This window comes from Cicer arietinum, chromosome 4 (assembly GCF_000331145.2).
Source record: "Cicer arietinum cultivar CDC Frontier isolate Library 1 chromosome 4, Cicar.CDCFrontier_v2.0, whole genome shotgun sequence".
NCBI classification, from domain to species: domain Eukaryota; kingdom Viridiplantae; phylum Streptophyta; class Magnoliopsida; order Fabales; family Fabaceae; genus Cicer; species Cicer arietinum.
Genome location: NC_021163.2, coordinates 36371381 through 36386859, shown reverse-complemented (window position 1 = coordinate 36386859; position 15479 = coordinate 36371381). Strand labels below are relative to the sequence as shown.

Here is a 15479-nt window from a genome sequence, read left to right as displayed (position 1 = left end):
GCTTGTGCGCCGGTCACGACATTTAATTTTTAGGTCGTGACAAGAATCTTATGGTTAGATGATGATGATAATAATAGTAATAGTAAATAATAATAATAATAATAATAATAATAATAATAATAATAATAATAATAATTAAATTAAAATTGATATGCATCAAATGAGGATTACGCTATTGCCAAAAGGGTGATGGATATGATGAAAAACAATGGAGCAATCAAGCCAACGAGTTGCACATATTAGTTAAGTGTGGCAATATTAAGGTTGCACGTATTACTTCTGGCATATAGACACAAAAATAAGGAAGGTCAGTGTTGTCATGAATTGTGTGTAAATTAACCTTGTATTGGTTATCATCCAATGATTTAGCGAAACACCAAAACATAAAGGAATTTGAGGACAGTAACACTGACGAATTGACAACATATCATGAAAGGATATAAGTTTTGCATATTTATTTTGCAAGAAATTTTACCTAATATAATTTTGTATGAAAAATTATTCTTAGTTTTGATATTCATATATACCATGTGTGATTATCTTTTCTGGAAGTTTAAAAACTTGATGCCATAAGCAAATACAAAAAGGAAGATAAAGCTAAAGGCTAAATGAGCCAAAGCAACAAATCCAAGGAAATCGTGTTCAAAGCCCAACTGCCTCTCAAGATAATCTTTTACTGTCATGGGCCTAAATCCAGGAACTTCTATTGGACTGTTCTTGTCACCCACTTGGGATGTCACCAGTCCATATATAGTCCATGCCACAGGAGATGCCCAATAATACCACCTCCACCATATTGGAATTTGCTGCAAAGTGGAAAACAACTATTAGATTAAATATTGGATGATCCGTTAAAGGTAAGAAATATTTTTATCATTGCTCATCACATACATACCGTTCTTGGAATAACAAAACCAGAGAACAGGTTCCAAAAACTGATGAAGAAAGACATAACGATTGCAGCAATTTGGTGGTTTGGTGTCAGAGCCACAGTCATCATTCCATATAGTGTGAAGTAGATAAAAGACATGAATATGAAGAAGTAGAACCAAAAGAAATTTTCAACTTGTTGTTCAAACCCAATCATCCAGTAAAGGATAATGGAATATATCAGACTTTGGATTGCAACATAAACTACTTCAATTGCTACCTGCAAGAAAATAGTTCTTTTAATGTAATTTTGTTTAGTTATCTTTGTTAATTAATGTTATTTTAATTGAAGGGGTTGTCTAGTTTCACCTGACCAATTGCATATGGTAGTTCTGAGTATAATCCAGCAGCCCTTTCACGGTAGAGAACTGTTCTTTCTATTGCCACAATAGGTTGCACACTGCTAGTGTTGGTTGCACCGAGGAAAATAACAGATGCATACATGGCTCCAACAAGATTCAAAAGGTCTTGTTCCTTTTCCCTGCAAAATATGATATATTTTTTCTCATGTAATATATACAATTATGAAACCATTTTTTTTCATTACTTTAGAACGGTTATTTGCAAAATAAATTGTTGATTGAATTTATTCTCAAATAAGGAAATCAATAGTTTTATTGGTTGTTTGTAATTTATAAAGGGCAGTGTTTGTGGGTTGAGTTTGATGTCACCATTTGGTTTCCCAAACAAAGAGGCTGTTGAACTAAGCCATCTTTTTCACCATGGTCCAATGTCTAATGATATCATGGGGAAAAGCTGTGATTGAGAAGCTACGGAAACATGTCATTGTTTGTTGGAGTTAGAAACAATATAAAAGATAACAGGCATTGGTAAAATATAATATTGTCTAAGACTTACATCTTATCTCCTTTTTTCCAATATATAAGTCCAAACATAACACCGATAACTATGGTGATAAAGAATCTCACAACAATATATTGTGGATTCTTCCAATAGGAGCAATATTGTTTCCAGAAGCAAGCGATGCACTGAGTAATAAAGGATTGTGAGTATTTAGATGGAAAGTGAAGGTCCTTTGTTTCAGGTGCTGATATGGACAGTTCCTTGATAAGTTCCTGGTTACTTCTGGAAATGAGTTATACAAGCATAAAAAAGTAAAACATCATGAGATATTTTAGGCAAATATGGGTAAAAAGAAACAGAATCTCTCAAAAAGCTATGACTATGAGTATCACGTACTGGTAAAGGCTTGACTTAGTGTATAACTCAGCAAAATCTATATTAAGCCGAGACTCAACCAAAGGAGAACTTATCTCCAACATCCATGTGGCTGGATTATATCTATCTTTAATCTTTGGAATTCCTGTAATAGCCTGAAAAGTTTACGCAATCTGTAAGATTACTTACATCTAACTAATTTAGGTTTGTAAATTATCATGGTACAAGTTTACCTCAAAGTACTCTATAAGTTTCTCTGAATTTCGACCTAGAGGACCACCATATATCACTTGTCCACCACTCTTCATCAAAAGCAACTAAACTCAAGATATGCCAATAGTTAGTATCTTCTAAATCGTAATGAAAATAAATTTGTACGTTTTCAAAATTTTGGTATTCTTATTTACCTCATCAAAATGTTCAAATATATCAATACTTGGTTGATGAATTGTGCATACAACAGTTCTTCCTGTATCAACAGTGTTTCTAACAGTACGCATAACAACTGCTGCAGCTCTAGCATCAAGACCAGTTGTTGGCTCATCCATAAATATAATGGAAGGATTTGCAACCAATTCTACTGCAATTGTAAGCCTCTTTCTCTGCTCAGTTGATAAGCCATCTATTCCAGGAAGGCCGACTATGAAATTTCTAACTGCATGTAACTCAACCAGCTCTATAACTTCCTCAATAAACATCTGAAGATAATAAGTAGAGTTGTAGACTATTAGAATTTGTTAGTGTATCCTCTTGATTGATATTTTTCTTCGTTCGTTTTTTCTCCATTTTCATTTTTGTCTGTTATTGTTATTGAAAAATAGGGGTACTTTTTATCATCCTACCATACATGGAGTTTGGTAATAAATGATTGACTACTTGCTATCCACATATGAAATAAACTTAATGCATGTGAAACTTGCATAGTTATGTTTGTTTTAATAGATGATTAAATATTTTATCAATCATAGCCAATAGCTAGAAGAACTTTTATTTTAAACTAGTAATTTTTAGTAATATGTTGAGGTTGGGGATTGAACCTTGAATCTCCCTTATCATCTCTAACTCTCCCACCTTAACCACCAAATCAATCTTACATCCCTATAACTAGAAGAAAAAAGTATGTGGAGAAAACAGAAGATACCTTTCGTGTTCCTACATCAATCTCTTTACTAAGACGCAACCAAGCAGAAAACATAAGAGATTCATAGATTGTAATATGTGGAGAATGTATATCATTTTGTTCACAATAACCGCTAATCCGAGCAAAAGTTTCTTGTTTTTTAGGATAGCCAGATATGTTGATACTTCCTTCAATATAACCACTGGTTTTCCTTCCTGCAAGAACATCCATCAAGGTGGTTTTTCCAGCACCACTAACACCAACCAATGCTGTTAAAATTCCAGGCCTAAATGCACCATTTATGTCTCTTAGTAGTTGGAGTCTATTCTCTTTAGTTCCTTGCTTCTTCATTTCCTGACAATAAATTACTAATGTGACATTTGGGAACTGTGATTCCATGATATATAGATAATACAAATGTCAAAGTTCAAAGCAAGTTAATGATAAAACATTCATTCTATAAGTTGTATTAGAGGTAAGAAATTAAAGGGTATAAATAAAATGATACAAGAGGGGTATAGAAATTTACATTTGGCATATCGATATAATAATTCACATTTTCAAAAACAAGTGATAGAGGCTGAAAGGGTAACACCATTCCCTTCTTGAATTTTGCATTCTTTGCATCTTTAGGTATAATTTGATTCATATTGTTCCTTGATTCCATGTCAACACCTGGATGGAGTAATTTGAAATTCTATGGAAATTAGATTTCTAGAAAATTTAAATGTTTCTATTGAATTTCATTCATTTTTAAATTTTGTTATTTGGGAATTATACTTTTGAAATTGGGTTATTTTTATAAATTTCAAAAGCTTTGAGGCAAAAATGAAAATTAAATTTGAGCTAAAACTGCAATTTTGAAAAAAAATGAGGGACTAGTTTGCAAATTTTAAGAGACTAATTTGAAAAACATTAGGGCAAAAAAAATATATAGCGACTAATATGCAAATTTTAAAATACATGATCAAAATTTTAAATTTGAAAAAATTATAGGGACCATTTCATTATTCATATTTTATAAAACGAGGGAATTTGAATTTTTTTAGATTTTAAGATGGTTTTTGAAATTCTTAGATTTTAGGATGGTATTTGAAATTCTCTAAATTTAGTTTTGAGAAAATACCTAATAAAATTCCTTTATTTTGAAAATTCTCTAAATTTATTATCGGAACAAGATAATTTGTATTGAAGAATTTGAATTCCCATATCAAATTAAATTCTTTCAAAAAATTCACTCATCCAAACACCCTCTGAGAGTTTTTATATGTTAGTATAAGACACTCTCAAATCATATCAATTATACACTTGAAACATAAATAAATATGCTACTCAGTCTGGTTAAGGTAAAATTTAATTTAGAATAGTAGTCGCATATCTTTTGACTATCATATTAATGATTCCTTTTTTAAATAGCAGTGGCATATCTTTTGACTATCATATTAATGATTCCTTTTCTATTATTTCAACGTGGTAGTTGCTTTTATGATGTAGACAAAATTGCTCTGGCAATCCTTTAAGTTATTTTAATGTTACCTTCAAACCATTGAGAATTTGAAGTTGAACTTTTCTCTGTCAATTCTCCTGTTGTTTTCTCGACTGAGGAAGATGTCGTTGTGCTTTTACTATTGTCTTCATGTTCTATAATGATAGATTTATTGCTTCTGAATGCTGCAAAAATTTCAAAGTAATATCAGAGTGATTTTTTTATGAAGAACTTTTCGAACATCTTTCTTCCATGCAGCAAGATTAGTGCCTTTGATTTTCTTGATGTGGTTATATAATAGGTATCTTTCTAGTGTTACTTTATCCTACTCTCTTTTAATTTAGTTAGAAATATTTTGTAACAATTTAAGAAACCATAGATTAGGATTAAAAACTTACGGTCCAAGTAAGTTAGAGCGAGAATGAAACAAACATTGAACAATAGAGAAAATCCTATAAGAGCACCAATAGATATCCAGTACCACAAGTCTTCTGTAAATATTCCTCTGGCTTTAAGAAAAGCCTTCCCAACTGTTGGTTCATCAATTCTGGGATCATTGTTAGGCTGTGAAAAGTGAAAAATCAGCAATTAAGTATGAAAGAGAGAAAGATATCCTAACTAGAGTAACTAATTTTACATCTAATAACATGTAGTTTTACAAGGATGAAGACATGGATAAGAATCTTACAGAACTCCATCTTCTGTCTAGGAATTCATTTATACTTATTGCTGTTTGTCCATACATCATAGGTGAAGCATAGTAGCACCATATCATCCATGGTTCAATGTCATCTAAATATTAAATTAAAAATAATCAATTTCAATGAAAAATGAGGAGAAATCACATTTAATATTGTATTGATGGTATGAAGTGAAATTTTTACTTACCTCTTGAAACAGTAAATCCACTTAGGACAAATACAATTAAAATTGTTAAGGAAGCAAGTGTGTTAGCCACAACTCTTGTCCTTCCAACAGCAGCAATGAAGCGAAAAAGGGATAGAGCCATTTGATTCACACAGAAGAATGCCAATAGTTGACGGAAAAACCTGCAATAAAGCTTTTAGACACATCATTGAAAAAAATTGCAAGTCAATATGAAACTAATTCAATGTATTATCATACCTACTAGCTGCTGGAGCAAAACCAATAGTATAATAAGTGAGGATGATCCATAATCCTGATTCCAATAGAGATATAGGAACTCTGAGGACCCAAATGGGCAATGCAAAAGCCCATGCTGGATAAAATAGTAAATCTCTCTGCTTGAAGAAAACAGGAAGTCTATTAACAGTCATTGCAATCTCTGTTGCTCCATTGAACATAACATTGATAAGACTGAAAAACAGTGCACCATAATATTTTCCTCCATCTTCAATTTTATTGTGCTTCATTTCTGTTCTAAAAAATACTGTCATGGTTATTATAGACATGACAGTAATCTGAAAAGTCTTAAATATATACACAAAATAGCTACGCTTCATGAATAGCCATTCTCTTGAAAAGCATGCCTTGAAGAGTTCCCATTTAGATATTCCATACTTTTCCTTCACTAATGCAGTATGTTGAGTTTTATTAGAATCAATTGGAACTTTCATTTCTTCATGAAGTTGTTTACCAATGTTGTAATTATTGAAGTGGTCTACAAAATCAGGCACACCAACATATTGATAAGGTATGTCCCTTTTGAACCAGTATTGCTCTTGATCCTTTCTAGAAGTTACCTCTTGTAAAAAGTCTGCAATTCCTTTCCTTTCTGGGCACTTAAAGCCCACAGTTTGGAAAAAATCTAGAACACTCTCACGGGGACCTTGATACACAATCTCACCTTCAGAAAGTAATATTATGTCATCAAAAAGGTTATATGTTTCTGGTGCAGGTTGAAGAAGTGAGATTATCATAGTGACATCCATTATATGAACCATTTGCCTCATAAACCTGACAATTTGAAAGGTGGTAGAACTATCCAAACCAGTTGAAATTCCATCCATAAAGAGGACTTTTGCAGGTCCCACCAACATCTCACCTGCATTAAGTTTATATGAACCAATATTAAATTTATGATAATTGAAAGATCTGTACAGATTCAATGTAATATTGCTATTCTAATGTAGACACAAGATCCGGGAGACTCCAACTGATATATTTAATGCAAACACACAAATTTTAGCAGAAAACTTCATATGATAGACACACATGAAATGCAAGAAGCATATGACATACTTGACACTTACCGGTAGTTAAACGCTTTTTTTGTCCACCTGATATGCCCCTTCTCATCTCATCTCCAACCAAAATATCAGAACATATATCCAGCCCAAGAATCTATTGAATTATCTCATTAATTAGATGAAAGAAAATTGGAATGTAGATTAAAAGGGAATTAACTTTTAAACAAAAATAATAGCATAACCAAACCTTGAGAATATAGTCTGTAAGAAGACTTGTTTCTTGACCTTCCATTGATGTGGCTTTCATGAAAGCATCAATCTCAGGATCTGGTTTAATAGCTGTTGCTATTTCTCGTCTTGACAATTCTGCCAACATATCATACCTTGATCCAACTCCCATGCAGCGTCCGGAGAAGTTCAATGTCTCTCTCACTGTCATTTCTCCATGGTGAACATCATGCTCACTAATATAAGCACACGTTCTTTGGGGAACAAATTCTGACAATTCAAGACCATTGTAAGTGACTCTTCCCGATACCTGTTCAGAATTTATGTTGTAGATTTCAATATCAAAAGATTCTTTTGTTGGTGTAATATTAATTAACGGGTTAAATATATGTTTAGTCTTTATAAATATACAATTTTTTTAATTCTTTTAAAAAAATTCTACGTGGTCCTTCAAATTTTTTAATTAACAATTTTGATATCTATTTTTAAATCAATTCATGTGTATTGTCAAAATATTTGAATGATATTGTGCATGAAAGATTTTCTTATAATGTTCTAAATATTTGTGCAAAATATTATTCAAAAATTCAAATGATACATATGATACATGAGTTACCTAAAAAAACAGGGACCAAAATTGTTAATTGAAAATATTTGATGGACCATTTTTTGAAAAAAAATTTAGAGGAATTAAAAACAAAATATGATAAATTTATAGAGAACAAAAAATTATTTAAGCTTTAATTAATTTGGATTTTATTGCTAGGATGGGTCACAATAGTGTAGAATACTTTACACTCTCATCACATCACAATTACTAATGTCTATTATCTTAAAGTTAATTACTATAAAAATCAAATATTTTTAAATATCGAATCATTGTGATTTATAGTGTAAAAACTCTTTAAAGTGACTGTTGATATATATTATATTCATATAACTTATACAATAAATGATTATTCATTTTAAAGATCATCATGAAGATCCAAAAAATATTCCTAAAATCTTTAATCTAAACATGGACTAAAATTATATTTATTGACTAATTATTATTAGTAATGTTAGGAACAAACTCAAGGCTATTGAGATAGTATTCATTTATATAATGTATTTATCATTTCTAAAAGAGAATTAGGAGCGGATGACAAACTCTTAGATCCTTGTCCATTTTTCCAGCAAGCGCTTGTAGCATGGTGGTTTTTCCTGAACCTGGAGGTCCCAAAAGTAAAGTCATTCTGGAAAAAGAGACCCAAAAAATATTATTCTTCAATTTATTTTATATATATATATGATAGGAAGTAAAGACAATTTTTATGAGACAAAATCACATGAAGTTTTAATGAGCCACTACATCCCTACACTTCAATTTAAAATAACTTATTGAGTGGTAACTTAGTTAGCGGCATAAAAAACAAACTTTGTTTGTCAATATCAAATGATTTATTACGAACAATTATTTTTTTTTTTGTCAAAAAAAAAAAAACACTTATTTTGTCCAATATTTTATTATGAAACTGACCAACATTGTATGGTTTTAATATTGAAGAAATTGGGTGGTCAAAAGAGTAATTGTTATTTAAGTGTTGTTCTATTCTTGCTTTTCGTTAATTATAAATTCGTAAGAATGAACATTATCGTTTCTTATGATAAAAAAGCAACATTAAATTATAAACTCTCTCCATACGCATAGAAAGATTGGACTGATTGTGACTCTATGTTTGACTTTTTTTACTTGTTTTTGTAAGATAGACACCAAATGTTAGAGGCTAGGATTAATTAGCCTTAGGAATTAGTTATTTCAATTGTAAGTTGGTCATATGATTTTATAAATAGAACCCTCCCTTCAGAGTTTAGGCTTTTATTTTGATTTAACCTTGTAAACTAGAGAGTGCTCTAGTGTTAGAGGATTCACATCCTCTGTATCTTTCTCTTTTGTTATCAACAAATTCATTGGTGAATTGTCCCATTTCTCTAATTTTTAAAGGTTAGGATTGGTGAGATAAATAAGGGAGGGTCCAACCCATTATATGGCTACATGTTAAGTTGTTGCTTTGGTGTATTGAGTAAACCAAATTATTTTTAAAGAGTTGACTAATAATTATTCTATGATTAGCCAAATCAAAATTGCGTCTTAGGGGAGGTAATTTATTGTGTTGATCTCGAAAAACGGAATCTCATAGCAATTGTCTAATTTAGGACCATATCTCCAATGGATGTATGATTAAGGTGTTGGCAAAGGTTATTGCAAGCAACCTAAAGTGTGTTATTGGTAATGTAATTTCTGAAATGTAGTTTGCTTTCAAAATAGGGAGACAAATCTTGGATTGTGTATTAATTGAAAATTAAGTGGTTGATGAAGCAAAGAGAAAAAAAAGAGATAGAATTTTGTTTAAAGCTGACTTTCGAAAGGCCTACAACTCTATCAAGTGTGAGTATTAGATATGGCCATTATGAAAATGAATTTCTCAAAAAAATGAAGGATTGAACTCCATGCTTACCCTTTGGTGGTCTAAGCTTTCTTCACCGGTTCCAAGTGGGAAACTTGTTAAATTTTTGAATTTCTTATTTACAATTTATTGATGATACACTAATTATAGGAGAACAAATTTGGGCTAACATTTGTCTTAAAGGCCAATCTCCTTCTCTTTGAATTGGTCTTATGGCTTAAAGTAAATTTTCATGAGTCTTCTTGTAAGAGTTAACGTTAATCTTCTTCTATTAGAAGAGCCAATGGGTATACTTATGTGCCAACATAAGAAGACCCCATTAAATTATTAGGATCTCTCTTTTGCTACTAATCTTAGAAAACTCTTGTTTCTAAATCCAATAATTTAAAAGATTGGGAGTAGACTAACTTCGTGGAAGAACTTTAACATGTCAATGGGTGGAATATTACTTGATGTCAAAGTACCTAGTCTGCTCTTTAAGTTTATTTCCAAGAATCCTTTAGATATCATCTCAAAAATTGAATTTCAATTTAAAATGATTTTATGAAGGGTATCGATGAGATTAAAAAGGTTCTCTTAATCAAATGGGATACTATATATTTAGGAAAGAAGATGGGGTTTTGGGTATGAGAAATCAATATGTTATTTTTAAATCATAAGTATTTATAATTTAATTATTTGTGATGAAATATTATGATTAAAGATATAAATATAAAATATCTTAACAATATTAGGAATTAATAATAGCAAAGATTAGGTCAACAAACTTTGACCATATTTTATTTGTAAAATTGTATTGTCGTCGTGCGATGAGAAGCTCCGAAGACACATTGAAAAACCATCATGTTGCAAGGGAGTGACTTAGGACGACGAGTGGAGGAAGGTACTTGTGAGAGTCTCAAACCTAATGTTTTCATTCATATATAAAAATGTAATGATCTATTGATTTAGTGTTGGGAATGTATAACATTATGAGTCTGATAGTAGAGATCAACACACTTGAGCCTTCAAGTGAAACTATACCTTGAGGGTCCTCTAGGGGAAATTCATATGTGGCTTAGATGTAATTCTCTAATGTGATCGGGAGCTATTGTGCACCCCTAATTTAAAGATTATCGACTAGGTATACTAGGACATGACTTTAGAGATTATCAACTAGGTGTATGAGGACATGACTAATCATTATGTATTGTTTGTCCACGTGTGATAGCATAATACTACATCTATTAACTAAGTATTTCAGAGTAGATTGGTTCCGTGTAAGATATGAAATGTTTAGCAATTTCATTGTATTTAATTATAAATAACTTACATCTAAAATTCTGCTCATATTTATATTATTATCAGTGTTTCTTCTTATCACTGATAACAATGATGATACCTCAAAAGATGCAAATAAGTCATAGGTTGATCGTAACAAATAAATACATTTCTTTTTATCATTTTTACTTCATGCATTATTGACGTATATGAACATTATTTACTTTGTGGAATTTCAACTCTGATAGGTGACATCGAAGTTGAGTTATTATTATTATTATTATTATTATTATTATTATTATTATTATTATTATTATTATATCTTTGTTTAGAACGATCTTAGATACAGTAGATTTATTTGTAAAGATTTTATGGAATTTAGTAAGTAATATCTTAAACCTCAAAAATAATTTAATCGAAAATTTGATTTTTATCATGTTAAAAAATTATTTTGGAAACTTGTGGTGTCAAATTAACATCATAGCATGTTTGTTTGTTTAATCAAGCCATTGTGTGTTATGTGTCTACTAATTTGTTTTTACAAGGTCAACCCTCCATCATTCTAAGGACATTATGATCCCAATGGCGCAAAGAAGTGCCTACAGGATATTGAGAAGATCTTCTTGAGGGGTGTGACATGTCCAAAGGATCAACAACTACATATGGGCACTGTTATGCTAACTAATGAAGCCGAACATTGGTGGAATAACGCTCGCCTACATTTGGAGAATCTAAGGACTGTTATCACTTGAAATTATGGGTGTCATGTTATAAAAACGGAATCGAATTATATTTAATTCAGATTTTAAAAATCATATTCAAATCAAGTTTAGTGAAGTTTTGAATTAAGTTAATATTTTGAATAAATTTTTAATTAAAATCAATTTTAAATTAATTTTAAAAAAAAATTTTAAAATTTTTTCGAAAAGAAAATATCGACTTTTTTTACAAAAATAAATGTAAAAATTTGTCTGATAAAAAAAAATTCGAGATAAAATATTTCAATTAATTCAAAATTCTTTTGTCAAAAATATTTTCGAGAAAAATAGATATAAAAAAGATTGAAAATATTTTACAGAAAAAAATGTTTTCAATTTTTTTCTAAAAAATTTTCAAAGAAATAAATGACTTTTTTTAAAAAAAAAAATCATTATTTATATATTTGTTTCAACAAAAATAAATTTCAAAAATTTTCTATAAAAAAAATCTTAATTAAGGTTAAAAAAATTTGAAAATTGTTAAACTAATTTTAAAATTAAATTTAATTAACTAAATTGTTTTAAATATATGATTCAATTCATGAACCATTTAATTAGTTTAATTTTTTTTTTTAATGCAATACATCCCAATTTTTTAATATAATCTAATTAATGATATATTTTACACAATTTTTTAATATAATCTAATTAATGATATATTTTACACACCTTTACTTAAAATGTTTTTAGCGGCATGTTTATGTTGAAGTAGATTTCAGAAGATATCTGCAATAGAAAAGAAATGGAATTTGTCCGACTAGAAGAAGGTAATATGCGTGTTGCAGAGTACACTACCAAATATGAAGAAAAGGAAAGGTCTAAGTGCATGGTATTGATGCTAATAATGAAGAAACAACTTAGCATAGAAGAAATCCGCGTTTTTCTGACTTTAGTTAACACAAGTATGATTTATGATAAAAGATAACCGCGCTGAAGGGCTAGAGACAAAAGATTGATGCACGGAGAAAGAAACAAGTTGAATTATTATCCTTCTGTAACGTACGTGGAAGAGTTTCTTTTGTTCGTTTAGTAAGATGAGATTGAATGACAAGAGAAATAATTACTAGAAAGGCATACAAGTAAATTATGAATTATCCATATATAAGTACCTTGATGGTTTCACAATTCCACTAACATTTTTGAGAATCTTCACAACCCTTTTCTTATATTGCAAAATCTTCATATAACCCAAAATTCCCTATTTGCCACAAACAGGAAAAATATATAAGATCATGAGTCAATAAATAAATTTTATTACATTTTGCATTTTCAATATATTACATAATGAGATATTTATGTGAGAGTGGTAGAAGCTTTTATACACCTTTAAATTAAAATTGATGGTTCAATTTTAAACATCAAATTAAAAGACTAACGAGGTTTACTCCTTCACTCTTTTATTTTATTTTAATTTATATATTTTTTCACTTCTATGTAATCTCTAGCTTATATTTGTTTTTTTGAGGGTCGTTTATTTCTTATTTAAATTCAGATGAAACTAAAATTAGAATTATTATCCAATGATTTCATTTGAAGGGTTTAAATATGCATGAAATGTTACTTCTTGTCTATAGAAACTAGCTATAGGCACCTAAAAACACATTTGGATAATACCGTGAAAATCTCTTTAAATTTAATTAGTACTTGGGATTAATTCAAATCAAAGTCATATAAATGGAGAAGTCTTAAAATTCATGAAGATTTTTACTTCCAACATAGTGTGTTTTCAATAGTATTTTGTATGCTGGGATACTCAATTTAAACCGTATAAAGTGTCTTTAGGGTATTGTTTAAATAATTAAAATAGGTAAGTTGGATAGAAGTTGGTCAAGAGAGTTATTAATACGAAGTTTTATTTTATTCACTCTTTAACCAAAATATCCCTATATCATTCATTTGCAAAACCCTTGATAAAATAACCTTTTGTTTGTTGAACATACCTCTATTATATTCAAGATAACATTGACTATTGTTGGCAAGGCCCTGGTTCCATCATATGCATCCCCTTTGATTGATAAATTCTCAAACCGGACTTCAATCTTGGGAATTTCGATTCCTACCCTATAACAATAAATAAGTAAATAAGAAAACACATAAAAAATCGGAATATTGTAGTCCATAAACATGTATTACGTATTTATGATATCAATGGTAGTTCAATGAAGATCGTACGGTTCAGATTTAAACTCGATATTTTATGTTATATATTTAAAATTAATATTATTATTTTTAGACAATTTGATCAATATTAGACATACATCGATGGCCCGAATGTGTGACATTTTCGACTTCAAAGAATACAAATTTGAAAAATCAATTAGTTGAATATTGCATTAAAACAAATGAATTAAAAAGTAAAAGAATTTCAAATCAAACAAAACTATATATAAAAAGCAAAAGATATTTACCCATCAATCCTATCCCTAATCTTGTGGAGAAAATTCTCATTGTCTTCTTCAGTAGTCTTTAGTATGGTCTCAAGAAGATGTTTCTTTTCTTGCACCCCAAGCTTGGTAATGTCAACCTCTTCATAGTTAACTTTTCCATCATCCAAAACATGTTTCAAAATCCCTTTTCTCATCCTATCATATGTTGGAAGCCTCCATAAATTTTCCCATTTCTGCTCCTCCTCTTTACTTATTTCCCTTACACTTCTCTCAAACACATCATCGTGGAAGCTTTCTGAGGTCCTTATCAACTCCCCAAAACTCTTCCTCTTCCTTCCATCACTCATTTTCCTCACAATGTCTTCTTTACCCATTTGTTCTTCCATGTCAATCAAATATGGTATTCTTTTTGTTCTCCTTGTAGTTCTAAGTGAGCATTTCAAGGTCAAAATAAAAAAAAAAACAAAGAACAATGATTATAAATACATGAATATTTCAAATTTTTGAGGCAGATGTCAAATATTATGTGACACTTCCTTCTTCGATTGAAAAAAGGTTAATTTTTTACATCAATTGAAGAAAATCTCAATTCAAAAAAATAATGCATTATGCAAATGAAAAAGATGAAGGAAATGTCACATATAATTTAGTGATAGAAATGAGTTATATATACAGTTAATTAAGGAATTTGAATTCTATGCAGTCGGAAATTCCACGTCTTCACGCATTTAGACGTTGATGTTTATCCGATCTTAATCAAACGGTCTACAAAATACTAATTTTAATTTTAACTATATAATTTAAAATATCAAATTTAAATTGTTCAATGTTAATTAAACGATCACCAATGTTCCGAATAGTGAATGGATCCTAAATTAAGACGCGGTAGGAATATATTTAATTAAGAGCATGCAATTAACCATGTCAAAGGTTAAGATGAGAGCCGACTAAGATTGTTACCTGCGATGTACCCTCCATTAACTCTACGACAATTGAATATTTCTTTTTTGATGGAATCTACGACAATTAAATGAGACAAAGCAGAAACATCATATATCATTTGTATATATATAATTTTCTTTCAGTAGCATAATATATAGTTTTTTTTTTGTCGTGAAGAAAAAATTGCTGGCAATAGCCTAACAATAATTTGGCAAATGCTAACACGAGCAAATATATAAAATAACTTCTTTGAAAAAAAATTTCAACTCTGATCTTTGTGTAATATGTGTCTTGCACGAGATATTTTATAGACTACATTACAAATTTAATCTCTTGATTTATTTTGTATTTATACTTTGGTCCCTTAATTATATTTTGTTTTATTTTGATTTTTTAAATTTATTATTATTTATCATTTTCGTTAGTTTTCAACTAAAAATATTAACTTTTGTTTACGTTTCATTTGAGGTGGGTGATGTGGGACTAAGATGAGACAAAAAAATAAGTTAAAGGACAAGAAATAAAAAAGTCTTCTCTTTTTTTTTTTTTTCTTTCATTTGCAATTTTTCAA

The 15479-nt window shown here is 29.8% G+C and overlaps 1 protein-coding gene and 1 long non-coding RNA gene across 2 annotated transcripts; one reads left to right on the top strand and one right to left on the bottom strand.

The window, feature by feature from the left end:
* Nucleotides 1-397: 397 nt before the first annotated feature.
* On the bottom strand, nt 398-14583 carry LOC101491127 (pleiotropic drug resistance protein 2-like). The gene is made up of 20 exons (XM_004515425.4): nt 13988-14583; nt 13520-13640; nt 12689-12777; nt 8265-8349; nt 7134-7424; nt 6950-7040; nt 5841-6741; nt 5604-5764; nt 5404-5507; nt 5114-5279; nt 4766-4900; nt 3759-3904; nt 3251-3583; nt 2517-2807; nt 2343-2426; nt 2131-2264; nt 1789-2016; nt 1240-1411; nt 896-1150; nt 398-806 (listed from the first exon to the last, which is right to left on the bottom strand). Exons 1-20 carry the CDS (start codon nt 14350-14352, stop codon nt 537-539), a joined length of 4422 nt encoding a protein of 1473 aa, XP_004515482.1. The 5' UTR covers nt 14353-14583; the 3' UTR covers nt 398-536.
* LOC140919933 (uncharacterized) lies at nt 790-3048 on the top strand. The gene is made up of 3 exons (XR_012162614.1): nt 790-857; nt 1223-1395; nt 2624-3048. It is a non-coding gene; the product is annotated as an uncharacterized lncRNA (long non-coding RNA).
* Nucleotides 14584-15479: the final 896 nt, after the last annotated feature.